The sequence below is a fragment of the Lagenorhynchus albirostris genome, chromosome 14 (assembly GCF_949774975.1).
Source record: "Lagenorhynchus albirostris chromosome 14, mLagAlb1.1, whole genome shotgun sequence".
NCBI classification, from domain to species: domain Eukaryota; kingdom Metazoa; phylum Chordata; class Mammalia; order Artiodactyla; family Delphinidae; genus Lagenorhynchus; species Lagenorhynchus albirostris.
The window spans coordinates 13657938-13672280 of NC_083108.1; the positions used below are offsets into that span (position 1 = coordinate 13657938).

The 14343-nt window shown below is 42.6% G+C and overlaps 1 protein-coding gene across 4 annotated transcripts in view; it reads left to right on the forward strand.

Moving 5' to 3' along the window:
- RNF152 (ring finger protein 152) overlaps window positions 1-12355 on the forward strand; it is a 75699-nt gene extending 63344 nt beyond the window's left edge. For 3 of the 4 annotated variants that reach the window (XM_060121441.1, XM_060121443.1, XM_060121444.1), the window contains one exon: window positions 10838-12355. In XM_060121441.1, the coding sequence (XP_059977424.1) occupies window positions 10988-11599 (612 nt within the window). In that variant the 5' untranslated portion in view covers window positions 10838-10987 and the 3' untranslated portion in view covers window positions 11600-12355. Of the gene's footprint in view, window positions 1-5042; window positions 5239-10837 lie in introns of those variants that run through there. The other variant, XM_060121442.1, reaches the window with a different exon arrangement.
- The last annotated feature ends 1988 nt before the right edge of the window (window positions 12356-14343 follow it).

Genomic DNA, 14343 nt, shown 5'->3' on the forward strand with positions numbered 1-14343 from the left:
AGAGAGAGACCTCTGCTCCCTAGGGCACTTGCCTACTCGGACAGCCCCTCAGTCCTTAACTCACAATCTTGGCCCTCAAACATCCTCCCCAGTGATGATTTAATGTGCTTCCCTGGCATTGGGCTGTCTTTAGATATCACAAGGTATCGCTGCCTTGCGATACCATCTTCAACTCCTGCATCTCTTGAGACTTGTGAGCTCAGAGCCACCTTGCTGTCTGGGATGATGCTGACATGGGTCAGGTGGAATGCTTAATCAATAAAGGAAATTTCAGTGTCCTTCCCTCTGACTCTCCTTGCTCCCCAGTGTCTCTGAAGTGGGCCAGCTTAGACTCCTTGGGTTCCAATATCCTTTCTGGCTCTAACAGGCAATTATAGTTTTTTGCTTAGTGGTTCTGTCTAAGCCCTATGCATGATCGATTGAATTCATATGATCACTTGAAGAAGAGTCTCCCTGTCAGTGCTTTGTCTACACTTCCCCTCGCCTTTGCTTCTCTTTCCACAGACCAGGTTGCAAAGTCAGGGTCCTTGAGGGCAGAGACTCTTGTTGCCATGGTGACCCCAGTGCCTTGAGTAATGCTTGGCACTTGGTGGATTCCCAGTAGATATTTGTCTACCTCCTACTATATATTTTATCTTAGTAGATGTCCAGCCGTTGGGAAGACTTAGGATTTTTGTTTGTTTTCCATTCCTTTACTTTACTTATGTGCCTGGCTTGTCAGTTCCTTCAGCTCTACTCAGAATTCTAGGAGTTGGGGTAATTGATCTTTTCCCCTTTGCGGTGCCCGTCTGTCTGATGGCATCTTTTATCATCTCCTCTCTCCAGGGAGTCTGGGGATCCCCGACAGTCCTTTATATCTCTTCTCTACCTTTGTGACCATCTGCAACTTTTCTCTTTGCCGTCATTAGGTGATCAGAGCAAGTGAAGGTGAAGCTGTGTGTCTGATTGATTCCAGCATTAACCTTGGCCTCTCTATGAGCCAGACAGTTATGCAGGCTTCGGCTCAAGGGACAGTTGGAACCACCTTCACGTAGTAGCAAGTTTGGATAATGGGAGTATCTTGCTTGAGCTGAGAGGGTTATTGATTAAACATAAATACTTATTCCTTTGATAGTTGCTGCAAATCGAGGTTGTGGGCTGTTTCTTTTAGGGTGTTAGCTCTCTTTAGACTCATTCATTAAACCTAAGGCCTAAAAAAAAAACAAAAAAAAAAACTAAGGCCTAAAGGAAGAAACTTCTAATATGTAAGAGGCTTCCCATTTATTTTAGATGCCCACTGTCTCACGTAAACCTGCATGAGATCATGGACAGTTAATATGTATAAATGATCTGTCAGATGTAATGACTATAGAACAAACAGCCTGACAGCTCTGTCATGTTGTTGAAAACCCAGGAGTGTGGTTAGCAGTTACTTAGGTCATAGAACTATTGTTACTAGAAGGGACTCTAGGGGATCATCTAGTCCAGTGTTCTTGGAGGTGAGGACACTGCAACTCATGGAGAGGTGATTTGCCTAAGGTAACCCAACTACTTATAGGCAGAATTAGAGCTAAAATCCTTACCTCCTGGTTCCTAATAGTAATGATTATCTGATAGATATTAAAACGAGCAAACCAACAAAAACCAGTGGTTTTTATCAGTCATGGCAATAATGAAATTTGGCTTTAATTCCTAAAAATGTCTTGGTTCCAATATACTTTGATTTTAAATATTCATCACCAAGCTGTGATTAGGTCAAATGCATTCATCTTTTCCCTACCTTGACTTAATTGAAATGCTCCTATGTAAGTACATCTCTGGAAACTGTGGTTTGGTTTCAGCTGCTTGGTTAGTTACATTTTTGCAGCGAAAATATTGGCACGTGCAGAGGTATGGCCCCTACTCTGTGGGCAGGTCCATCGGGCTCGTGGTTGTCCCATTGGGCAGTGCTGGCAAGGCTAGCCCTTTGTGTGGCAAGTCCCCAGGCTGACCATGGTGTTCTGGTCTGCTCCTCTTTGCCCATTTAACCAATGACCTCTCTCTCTACCCTGCCTGCGTCTGCTACTGGGGCCAGTCGGCCTCCAACACCGTCACCGTCCTTTGCCCCGTCCCCCTTGGTCACCCAAGACTTTTAAGTAACCATTCTCACTTTCCAGAATTTTTGCATCTTCAAATACACAAACCATGATGCTCATAGGAGAAAACAGGGCAACTATTAAAGCTTGGCCCATAGAATTCTCACTTGAGATTTGTCAGAGTCCTGGAATCCACTGCCTTCTCCATGAAAACAGAGTGTAGTTATACCAATTGGACTTTACACGTAGTAGGCAACTGTGTCCTGAAAGGGTTGCTCTCTGCTACCAGAGGACCAAAAGTCAGCCATACATCTTGTCATTGCCAGCCATTCCTATTCTTGCCATTAATCGGAGAGTTTGTCAAGATCCAATATAACTAAATGGTCTTGCCAGCTGAAATGCCAGATTAAATGGAATTGTAATTAATTTCTTCAATCTCAATTCAAATATTTACATTTTCTTGAAAAATTAAGTAAATGACCTGCGTCAGAAAGACATGCTATTTTAAGAGAATAAGAAGAGCAGTATAGTGACTAGTTTAGTCTTTGACTTAGAGATTTTTCTCAACACAACCATTGAATTTAAGATCCTTGTGTAGACCATGAAATGGAATAATTCAAGGTCAGCCACATGTAATTAATATCAACTCATGTCACAAGTGGGGAGAGGCTTCATAGTTGATGTCACAGACGTGGATCTAAATCAGAACGTATGAAGAGTCTATACTATAAACAGAGTAAAACTACCTGCATTATAGTCGGCGGGTTTCATTTTCGAGAATTTCATATCCAAGGATACAGAGGGCCAGCTGTCCTAGGCCATTTTTTTTTTTTTTTTGCGGTACGCGGGCCTCCCACTGCTGTGGCCTCTCCCGTTGCGGAGCACAGGCTCCGGACGCGCAGGCTCAGCGGCCATGGCTTATGGGCCCAGCCGCTCCGCGGCATGTGGGATCTTCCCTGACCGGGGCACGAACCCGTGTCCCCTGTATCGGCAGGTGGACTCTCAACCAGTGCACCACCAGGGAAGCCCCTCCTAGGCCATCTTAAATAAGGGGCTTGAGCGTCCTTCGATTTTGGTATTCGAGAGGGGAACCTGGAACCAATCCCCCGCAGATACCAAGGGACGACTGGATATATTTCATCAGCTTTTCTGATGAAAAGCCTAAAAAGCCTAGGCCTTTTTTTAGGCCTTTTCTGTCCTCATGTGCCCAGACTTCTAAAAGCAACTGGAACTATAAAAATGCAGCGTTGGAGACCTTTGCTTTTTTACCACCCACTAAATTCATGGGAGCACTTTATCACACCCACAGCTTTAATAAAAGTGCTTAAAAGTATACAGTTTTTAAAAAGGAAGAAATTTTATTTTATGAAAATATATCGATGTTGTAAAGCAACAAATGTCCATTGCCCCTAAACAACAATTACAATATACACACCCCTCTCTGGTTTTGGCATTTTCCCTCCAAGTCACACCTTCCTCCATTTATATAAATCTTAGTTTTTTAAACTATTTTAAAACCAGGATATGCATTAGTATTGAGTTCAGTGATGATTCAAGGCCTTTAATTTGTATATTGTACAACTGACATTATTTATGAAACTACTGTTGTTTTATTTTAAAGTAATTTTTAACTAAGGTAATATATATTGTCTTTTTTTTTTTTGGGCGTGCTGTGCAGCACACGGGGATCTTAGTTCCCCTACCAGGGATTGAACCCGTGCCCCCTGCAGTGGAAGCTTGGAGCCCTAACCTCTGAACCACCAGGGAATTCCTGAAACTACTGTTTTATGAAGATACGTTTGAACATAAATTCTGGATCATAAGCCACAGTTAGTTTGAGAATGTCCTCCCTTAGCTGCTATTCCTCTTTTTGTAGTCTGTTTTTTTTTTCTTAATTTTTACTTTAGGTTCTTTCAAACTAAACTGTTAAAACTCGTTCCAATATATTTCAGTTTACACCTGTTCTTATGTGTTCTATCAAAATACTCTTTTCTTTTGAATTTGAGTACTTACTTTGAGCATCATGTCTTGCTCCTGTAAGGAAACTAACTCCAAAGACAGGTCTCTAAAGCAGTTGCCAGTGTGTGCTTGTGTATCCTGTGTTTGACTAGGAACTCCGAGTTTCTTTTTTAGCTTACGTGGACCTTGTTTCTTCTGTAGTTGACTCATATCTTTTGAGTTCATGATGAAAGGGAGAAAGAAGATTCATCATTACCTTTGGTCCAGAGCCTCATAAATTTTCTTCTTTTTTTATTTTTTTTTTGCGGTACGCAGGCCTCTCACTGTTGTGGCCTCTCCCGTTGCGGAGCACAGGCTCTGGACGCGCAGGCTCAGCGGCCGTGGCTCACGGGCCCAGCCGCTCCGTGGCATGTGGGATCTTCCCGGACCGGGGCACGAACCCGCGTCTCCTGCATCGGCAGGCGGACTCTCAACCACTGCGCCACCAGGGAAGCCCAAATTTTCTTCTTATTACCTAAATAGTCATCATCATTACTAATTATGCTACAGGAAATAAACTGGAATTCAGTATGGGCAGAATCAGTGTATAAATCAGAGAGCTGCCCTGCTGTCAAAATGACTTGAGTGGCTGAGCACAGAAGATAGGAACTGTTTTCCCCTTCTGCCTTTGTGTTCAGCCTGTGTTGTAAGGCCTACACTTACTTGGATAGAGTTGAAAATTGAGTTGTATAATCTAATTTTAAGGGAACTCAACACCAATTAAGTGAACATTACTTGGAACATAAATTCATGAATAAAATTGCATGTTGGTTTTGTTGAAAAATGATGGTGTGGCAGGTCTCGGGGCAGTGCCAAGAGGAGTGCTCGCCTTTCTCCGCCCAAGCTGTTGCACAGGGCTGTACTTTGAGAGCCAGGAAGTGCCTCTGGGTAGACCACACCCGGCACGGCACTGTGTGGAGTCCAAGTCAGAAGGAAGGAGGGATTAGCACCAGGGCTCCCTGAGCCCTTCACTACCTGGCAGTGCCTGAACACACTGGACCTTCAGCCACAAACTCCATCACCCCTCATTAGCCAGTGAGGAAGCAGGCTCTAGAAGCTTTGGACTTGTTCCAGTGGCACCGCTGGTGGTGACAAAACAGAGATTGGACCCAAGATTCTTTGAAGCCAAAGCCCCTATTCTTCCCACTCTGCTGAGCTGTTTTCCACAATTTTCTATGGAAGCAAGGTAACTAATGTGGAAGTAGAGAAGGGTAAGAAAGGAACTGGTGGTCACTGTTTCTATATTGGTGTCACAAAGTATTTTTTTGTTCCCAGCTCTCTTTACATAGAAGGTGGTTGCCCTGAGTGCCATTGTTAAGGACAGCTTTCTCCAAATTCATAAAATGGCAGGAATCTGTGCTTTTTTTTTGTACCCCTCCCCAATGTTTTTTTAATTGAAGTATAGTTGATTTACAATGTTGTGTTAGTTTCAGGTGTACATCAAAGTGATTCAGCAATCCCACTACTGGGCATATACCCTGAGAAAACCATAATTCAAAAAGAGTCATGTACCAAAATGTTCATTGCAGCTCTATTTACAATAGCCCGGAGATGGAAACAACCTAAGTGTCCATCATCGGATGAATGGATAAAGAAGATGTGGCACATATATACAATGGAATATTACTCAGCCATAAAAAGAGACGAAATTGAGCTATTTGTAATGAGGTGGATAGACCTAGAGTCTGTCATACAGAGTGAAGTAAGTCAGAAAGAGAGAGACAAATACCGTATGCTAACACATATATATGGAATTTAAAAAAAATGTCATGAAAAACCTAGGGGTGAAACAGGAATAAAGACACAGACTTACTAGAGAATGGACTTGAGGTTATGGGGAGGGGGAAGGGTAAACGGTGACAAAGCGATAAAGAGGCATGGACATATATACACTACCAAACGTAAGGTAAATAGCTAGTGGGAAGCAGCCGCATAGCACAGGGAGATCAGCTCGGTGCTTTGTGACCGCCTGGAGGGGTGGGATAGGGAGGGTGGGAGGGAGGGAGACGCAAGCGGGAAGAGATATGGGAATATATGTATGTATATAACTGATTCATTTTGTTGTGAAGCTGAAGCTAACATACCATTGTAAAGCATTTATACTCCAATAAAGATGTTAAAAAAAAAAAGTGATTCAGATATATATACATATATATATATATTTTTTTTCTTTTGCAGATTCTTTTCCATTATACTTTATTACAAGGTATTGAGTCTAGTTCCCTGTGCTATATAGTAGTTCCTTGTTTATTTTAGTAGTAGTACTGTATAGTAGTTTGTGTCTGCTAATCCCAAACTCCTAATTTATCCCTCCCCATCTCTTTCCCCTTTGGTAACCATAAGTTTGTTTTCTATATCTGTGAGTCTGTTTCGGTTTTGTAAATAAGTTCATTTGTATCATTTTTTTAGATTCCACATGTAAGTGATATCATATTTTATTTGTCTTAATCTGTATGAGTTACTTCGCTTAGTATGATAATCTCTAGGTCCATCCATGTTGCTGCAAATAGCATTATTTCATTCTTTTTTATGGCTGAGTAATATCGCACTGTATATATATACCACGTCTTTTTTTTTTTTAATTTTATTTATTTATTTATTTTTGGCTGTGTTGGGTTTTCATTGCTGCATGCGGGCTTTCTCCATTTGCTGCGAGCTGGGGCTACTCTTCGTGGTGGTGTGCAGGCTTCTCAATGCGGTGGCTTCTCTTGTTGCGGAGCACAGGTTCTAGGTGCGTGGGCTTCAGTAGTTGTGGCTCGTGGGCTCTAGAGCGCAGGCTCAGTAGTCATGGTGCACGGGCTCAGTTGCTCCGTGGCATGTGGGATCTTCCTGGACCAGGGGTCGAACCTGTGTCCCCTGCATTGGCAGGCGGATTCTTAACCACTGGGCCACCAGGGAAGTCCCATATACCACGTCTTCTTTATCCATTCACCTGTCAACGGGCATTTAGGTTGCTTTCATGTCTTGGCTATTGTATACCCCTCCCCAATTTTGTCATTTCTGCCACTGTAGTTCATTATGATCAATCTCTGCCCCCCACCCTCCATTTAACATTCACATCTTCCTATGATTTATAATATTATGGCCTGCTGTCTGTCAGTGGGCTTTAACAGTGAGGATAGATAAGAGCATTGGTCAAGATTCACCAGCAAACCCTGTGTTCGGTTTTTATTTTCTAAGAAAAAATAAATTCAGTACCTTCGGTATAGAATTAGAAGAATTCCACCCTCATTGCTGACACTTTGGGGATTTCTGTTTCCGTTCCACATTCCCCACCTCAGTGTCTGTACACTTTTTCCTTTCTGAGCTTCAAACACTACCTTCTGCTGGGACCTGTGGCTAGCAGACACCGTATTGAACAGCACAGACCAGGCCATCTGGCTGTGAGCGCCCTAACTTGCTTGCTCTGCCCCTCTTTTCTCAAATTTCTCTACTCTGAAAAGAAAAAGAACTGTTGCTTGATGCTCTTCCCTCTTAGCTATGATCCTATCGCCTGACATCACTCCGCATCACAGGGAACTCCAGCATCCCGCCAGTCTCCATCATACCCCTAGTCCCCTGCTGAAGTCACACCCCCAAAATGCTAGTGACCTCCTGGTCGCCCCACCTCAAGGTCTGTTCTCAGTGCCCACCGCTCATAGCCCTTTGCTGCCTGGAACTCTTTCATCTGGGGTATGTGCTGGGAGGGGTTCCTGGGTTTCTGCTTATGTCTGCCCCTATTCTTCCTTTTAGCCAGGCTTAAGGATAAGTGCTCCCTAAGGTTCTCTCTCTGCTCTGCCTGCTCTGCAATATCAGATCCATATATTCAGCTTTCTTTTGACTCTTTTTTTTTTTTTTGCGGTACGCGGGCCTCTCATTGTTGCGGCCTCTCCCGTTGCGGAGCACAGGCTCCGGACGCGCAGGCTCAGCGGCCATGGCTCATGGGCCCAGCCGCCCCGCAGCATGTGGGATCTTCCCGGACCGGGGCACGAACCCGCGTCCCCTGCATCGGCAGGCGGACTCTCAACCACTGCGCCACCAGGGAAGCCCCTCTTTTGACTCTTTAACATCTTCCTGGATAACTGATTTCTTTTATCTTCCTAACCCCTCAAATGGAATACGGCCCGAACAGAACTCATCATCTTTTTCTTTGCCATCCCTATTTCTCTTAATAATACCAGCCTCCCCTCAAGACTTGACCTTGGACTTCTTCCCCCTTACAGCCTCATCGTCACATGTGGCCAGATACCACTTGACCCCTGTAGGACCTGTCAGCACTTTTCAGCTCTTCATTCTCATCACCACTATTGACTTCAGCTACTCATTATCTCTCGTCTACTATTATAATAGCTTCCCAGCAGGTCTTTCCAGTCTATCCTGAATATAGCTACCTAATGAATCATTCTCGTATTCTTAACCTTTCTGATGTTTTCCCATTGCTCACTAGAAAGCCCCACATCCTTGGCACTCGAGGCTGTCCACAGTCTGTGGTCTGTGGCCCGTGCCTGGGTCTGATCACCTCCCCTTCCTGTGGGCCCTGCTCTCCCTGGCTGGGCCTGTGGGAGGGTGCTTGCCAGTTCTGTGAGAATTCTGTTTCTTTAAAAGGCATCTGTATCAAAGACCTAAACTTACAAGCTAAAACTGTAAAACTCTTAGAGATGGCATCTATAAGTTACTCTTGTATTAGAAAAAATCTTCTAGCCAGTGTCACAGCTAGAGTATGAAAATAATTTTGTATTTGCTCACCCCTTTTACTTTGCTCATGCTGATTTCTGAACTTGAAAATAACGTGTCCCTGATTTTACATGTCTGAATCCTCTCCCTGATCCAGATTCTTCACTGAGCCGTCCTTTATTCCTCCAGCTCCAGTAAGGCATGCATCACTGTATTTCTATTATAACTATTTACTCACATAACTATTTAAGTACCTCCAGTCTGGGAGTTTCTTATGAGTGGTGACAAGGTCTTTGTTACAAGGGAAAAAAATAAATATCATAATGCTTGACACATGGTAAATATTCAATGAGAATTTGAATGAATAAATGAATAGAAGAGAAAATACATTCACTAGTTCATTCTTGCCTAACTTTAAATTGCTTAAGAGTAGTATTTGGGTCTGATTCATCTTAATATCCTACCATGGCTAGCTTTCTGCATAACAGATACTCAGTAGATATTTCTTTTTTATTTTTATTTCCTTTTTCAGCTTTATTGAGGTATAATTGGCATATTAAATTGTAAGACATTTAAAGTTGACATCGCAGTAATCTGAAATATGTCTACATTGTGAAAGCGTTTCCAACTTCTCACATATTTATCTTTTTTTTTTTTTGGTGAGAACATTTAAGTTCTATGGTTAGCAAATTTCAGTTATTCCATAACTATTTCTTGAATTAATGGATAGATGAGTAGTTGATTATATTAATAATATGAGCTTTCTGAATGCTATGTTACTATATTTTTACTTTCAGTAACTTAAGTGCTCTTACTACAGCTAAAATATTTTAAAATGTTTCTCTTTTGATTGTCAACATTAATTTTTATCAGTGATTATTTTTGACTTTAAACTTTTTCTGCATGTTTAATTTTTATTTTTACAAATCGTAATCATTGGGGAGGGGGTGCATTCTTAACTTCACAAAGGAAATTGGAAAGAAAAAGAAGGTTCACTTTTTAAGAAAAATGTGAACGAGGTTTTCTGTGTTATTAGCTCCTGCTTCTGGGTGTAGGTGGGGTTCTAGGACTGACAATTATTTCTACAATAGTGGTTGAATAGTTCTTTCCAGAGTCATCATGGCTCCACCCAGAGACACATAATTTGGATGCTTTCAATAGGAAGCAGAGTTGGGCAGCCTTTATTAGAACACTTGGCGGGGAAGGGGGGGGATGGGGTGGGGGGAGGTCCTTAAACTCCAGTTAAGTTGAACTAAGTTATTCTGCCTCCTGTCAATATCAGAAGGCTAACATTCCTCCTTCTTCTCCTTCTCCTTCTCCTTTTTTTTTTTTTTTGGTGAGGCTGCCTTACCAGTCTTCTCTGACCATAATGCTCGATTATGATCAGTGAATTAACAGTATTTGCTTTTGGTCATGTTAATTGATGCAAGCCCAAATAATAATGAAATTAAAAGAACTGACTGAAATGTAGTAGTGATCCTGTGTATTTTTGTGACCCCTACTGCATAAAGGTTCACTGTTGTTGTTATTTGGGGGTTATTTTGTTTTTGTCTCTTTTTAAAACCAATAGACGAGAATTACCTTGGTTCAGGTGATTTGGTGGAAAAGATAACAGATGCCTGCATGTGCTTCTTTGGTGGCATCATTTTAATTACCTGTGAGAGAGGAACGGTCCTAACCCATATCAAGTGAGCGAGCTAGTTACATGAAATACCTGGATTTGTAAAGTTGCCCGTATCTGGCAATGAATAGTTACAGGAAGATAAGTAGAGTCAGAAAAAGAAGGTCAGAGGATCTAAGGAAAGAAATTTACTTTTAGGAAATGCTACAAACTTATTGGAAACGAGAGAATTTCTGCAGTGTATTTAGAAGAACAGTCCAGAAGAACAATAAAGCAGAAAGAGCAGACTCCCTCTGTATACCCCATAGAGATGTTTATTTCTTCAGAAATAAGCAAGGTATTCGCGGAGACAACTCATTACTATCCACTGGACATTACGGGAATCCTACAGCCTCACAAGTGGGAAACTTTACCCTTTTGACCTGGTGTCAAGACTTTTTGAGCAGTCGTATAAATCCATCTCAACTTGTTTGAAGTAATTAAGTTGGTTGGCATTTTTTGTCTCCTTCAGAAATGAACACGCCCGAGTATGCTAGATGCCTGTGAACTCCCCGATCCCCCGGCGGCTTTGGAGAGACTGCAAGAAAGAAGGTGGCGGAGTGGTGGACTCTGAGAACAAGCTCCTCCCCCTCGGCCTTGGCCTTCCTGCCCACAGTCCACCATGGAGACGCTCTCCCAAGAGTCTTTGCTGGAATGTCAGATCTGCTTCAATTACTACAGCCCCCGGCGAAGGCCCAAGTTGCTGGACTGCAAACACACGTGCTGCTCGGTGTGCCTTCAGCAGATGAGGACGAGCCAGAAGGACGTGAGGTGCCCCTGGTGCCGGGGCATCACCAAGCTGCCCCCGGGCTTCTCCGTGTCCCAGCTCCCGGACGACCCCGAGGTCCTTGCCGTCATCGCCATCCCGCACGCCTCCGAGCACACCCCAGTCTTCATCAAACTTCCGAGCAATGGGTGCTACATGCTGCCCCTGCCCATCTCCAAGGAGCGAGCGCTGCTGCCCGGGGACATGGGCTGCCGTCTGCTGCCCGGGAGCCAGCAGAAGTCCGTCACCGTGGTGACCATCCCGGCAGAGCAGCAGCCTCTGCAGGGCGGGGCTCCGCCCGAGGCGGTGGAGGAGGAGCCAGACAGGCGGGGCGTGGTGAAAAGCTCCACCTGGTCTGGGGTGTGCACTGTGATCTTGGTGGCCTGCGTCCTGGTCTTCCTTCTCGGCATCGTGCTCCACAACATGTCCTGCATTTCTAAGCGCTTCACTGTGATATCCTGTGGCTGAAGAGGGCTGCGGGGAAGTCTCTTGTGGGTGCCAACTAGCGGTTGAGCAGGTGTTGGTGATGGATCGCGGTGAGGAGATGGGGGGCCACGCTGATCATTGGGTGCCGAGTGCTGGCCTCTGGGCTGCCACTTGATTAACCCAAGACAGACACGAAGGGCAGAATGTGAGGTGTCAGCAAGATACCAGGCAGAGCGCTCTGATTATTGGTGGCAACAGCTTCCAAGACGATCGCATGCATCCTCATAATCATGTATTAAATGGACTGTAATTTATGATTTCTCAAAATCATGTTGCCAGGTAGACCTATTCTACTTAGATGTTAAACTGTGGAAGTGCATACAATGTGATCTTCTCTAAATGTGGTAGATTAAAACAAAGATGCTATGTATACAAGTAGAATTAAATCTGAGAATCCATGTAAAAATTCAGTGATGACATGCAGTGCTGGTTTCTTTCCTTTTTTAAAAAATGAAACCCAGTCTTCATTTAGTTGCTAAGGCCTTTTATACTTTTTGAATGGCACCCAAATTAAAATAAGTTAAGTGGACAGTTGTTTTTTCAGGAAGATATTTGAACAAGTGTTTCCAGTGTGCTGTGTTTTGTCACGTACCTCCATTTTTCTTCCCTTGTAATTAGAGCTCGCTATGTGTTTATTAAACTGAAAGCCCAACAGGGGAGCAATAAACTGAGTAATAATGAGAAATGCCTAATCCCACAGGAAACCTACATGCGAATTTTTCTCAAGCCATCTCACAAAATAAGAATTTTAAATGTAAATATTGTGTATTTGTGTGTGGGGGGGTGTGGGGGTGGGTGTAATTTGATTTACCTCAGGTTTTGAATCTTTTCAGAAGAATCCCGCGAGTAAGACTTTGTGGGCATGAATGAGTCCGGGGTCTGAAATGATGGCCACCTCAAGGGCACCGGTACTCACCCAGCGAGGTGTCACAGACACGTCAATTCCAAACTTGCTCCTCTTCTATGTATTCAAGTCCTATATTCTGTAAGGCACTAAGGGAGAGTAACAGAAGATTCTGTCTTTGCTCCCAGTTTTGATGTATTGTAACAGCCATGAGTGTTGGTAAACAATAACAAACTTGGACTGGCATTTTGAGACAGTCCATGATTATTTTTTGAAAGAGATTGTTCCATGAGAGTTAAATCATTTTGAATTCCAGTTTTCTCTTGTTGGTATAAGTGAGACTATCTCTTGTATTTCAAAATGTGTTTTCATTGAGAAGAATGGCAAGGTGAACTAGCAACTCACATTCCCAGTTTAAGTGGACCAATTCTTCATAAATTCTCAGACGTTCTTAAATGTGTAATGGCCTACAGATGCTCATGAAGAAAGATCTGCTGGTCTTAAATGATAAATTTCTATCCCTGAATGTGTGCGTTCAGACATAGCTGTGAGCTTTACAGTTCTCTTCTAGCTTCTCTTACGGAATTCATGAAGCAAGTGGTATGTGCCAAGGTCCCCACTCATAAATATGTCTGTTTATGTTCCATTGAATCCCTGAAAATAGGGGACAGAAAAATAAGCAGTAACTGGCTCCAAAAAGTAAGGCTAGAAAAAGCCCTTAAGACTGAGATAATTTAATTTACTTATATGCTGTTACCTTCAAGCAGCACAAAATATGCACATTAAAGTGATGGAATTAATGAGATAAAATGACAATATAATGAACAGAATCCCAAGCTAACCCTGTTCATTGACATGAGGATTTGATATAAAAATATGAACATGGGTTTTTCAAATCTTTCCAATTTGTCATTAGACCTTTAGGAAATGTATTTGAAAGCTCAAACTAGAAATTAGGTTAAAATGCCATTTCATTGTGTAAGCTATTGGGCATTATACAACAAATAATCTAGGATTTATTTGGTATTAATAATTTAGGTATCACATTAGCTGAATGCTATCCTCTATTATGTAACCTAATATACTGTTGGGTTAGTTTCAATTTCTCAAACTCTCCCAGGCTGCCTTGATGCATGTCTGACCTAATTTCTATTCCTCCTGGGAAAAAAACCCCACAGAAATGTTACATTAAGAATTCTACATTTCAAATGGACTTTACCCTTGCAATATTAAGTCATGCCATTTTCAAATTAATTTTGTGAATGATGTCTACGTATGTTTATGTCCGGTATGAAATGACCAGCCCTGGAGTGTAGTGTGTGATAGAATTCTACATGGTCTGTAGGTAATATATAGACACTAACATATGTGATGATACAGTGCCCTGTGTTTCTTAGTGCAAAGCTGTAGATTACAAATGTCCATGTACCTTTTACTTAAAAACGACCCTGTGCTAGAGCTGCAATTAAGCAGTGCAGAATTAATCGGCTCTATGATAGATTCTTGACGTTACAATTTAAGGTACAATAACAACCCAAATCAGAATTTTTCGTGTGAGTCTTACTGATGTAAGAACAATTGTTTATGTGGATTCTGCCTGCAGTTATTTATTTGTGTACCTGCTTATCAGGGTGTGCAATCCTGTGCGTGCACGCGTGTGTGCGTGCACATGTCTGTGTGATGTCTCAGCCTGCCAGATAGGATTTTTATAGGCTTAATGATGTTTAATGTTATTTGGCATCCCATTGCTCTGGCCTCTTTGGCATTTACCCACGACACTAACAACTCATCTACCCCATGTGACTCAAGTCCAGTGACACAGTCAGCCAGAATTCACAGTTGCACATCAATGAAATAACTCACAACTGAAAGCACAGAAAGC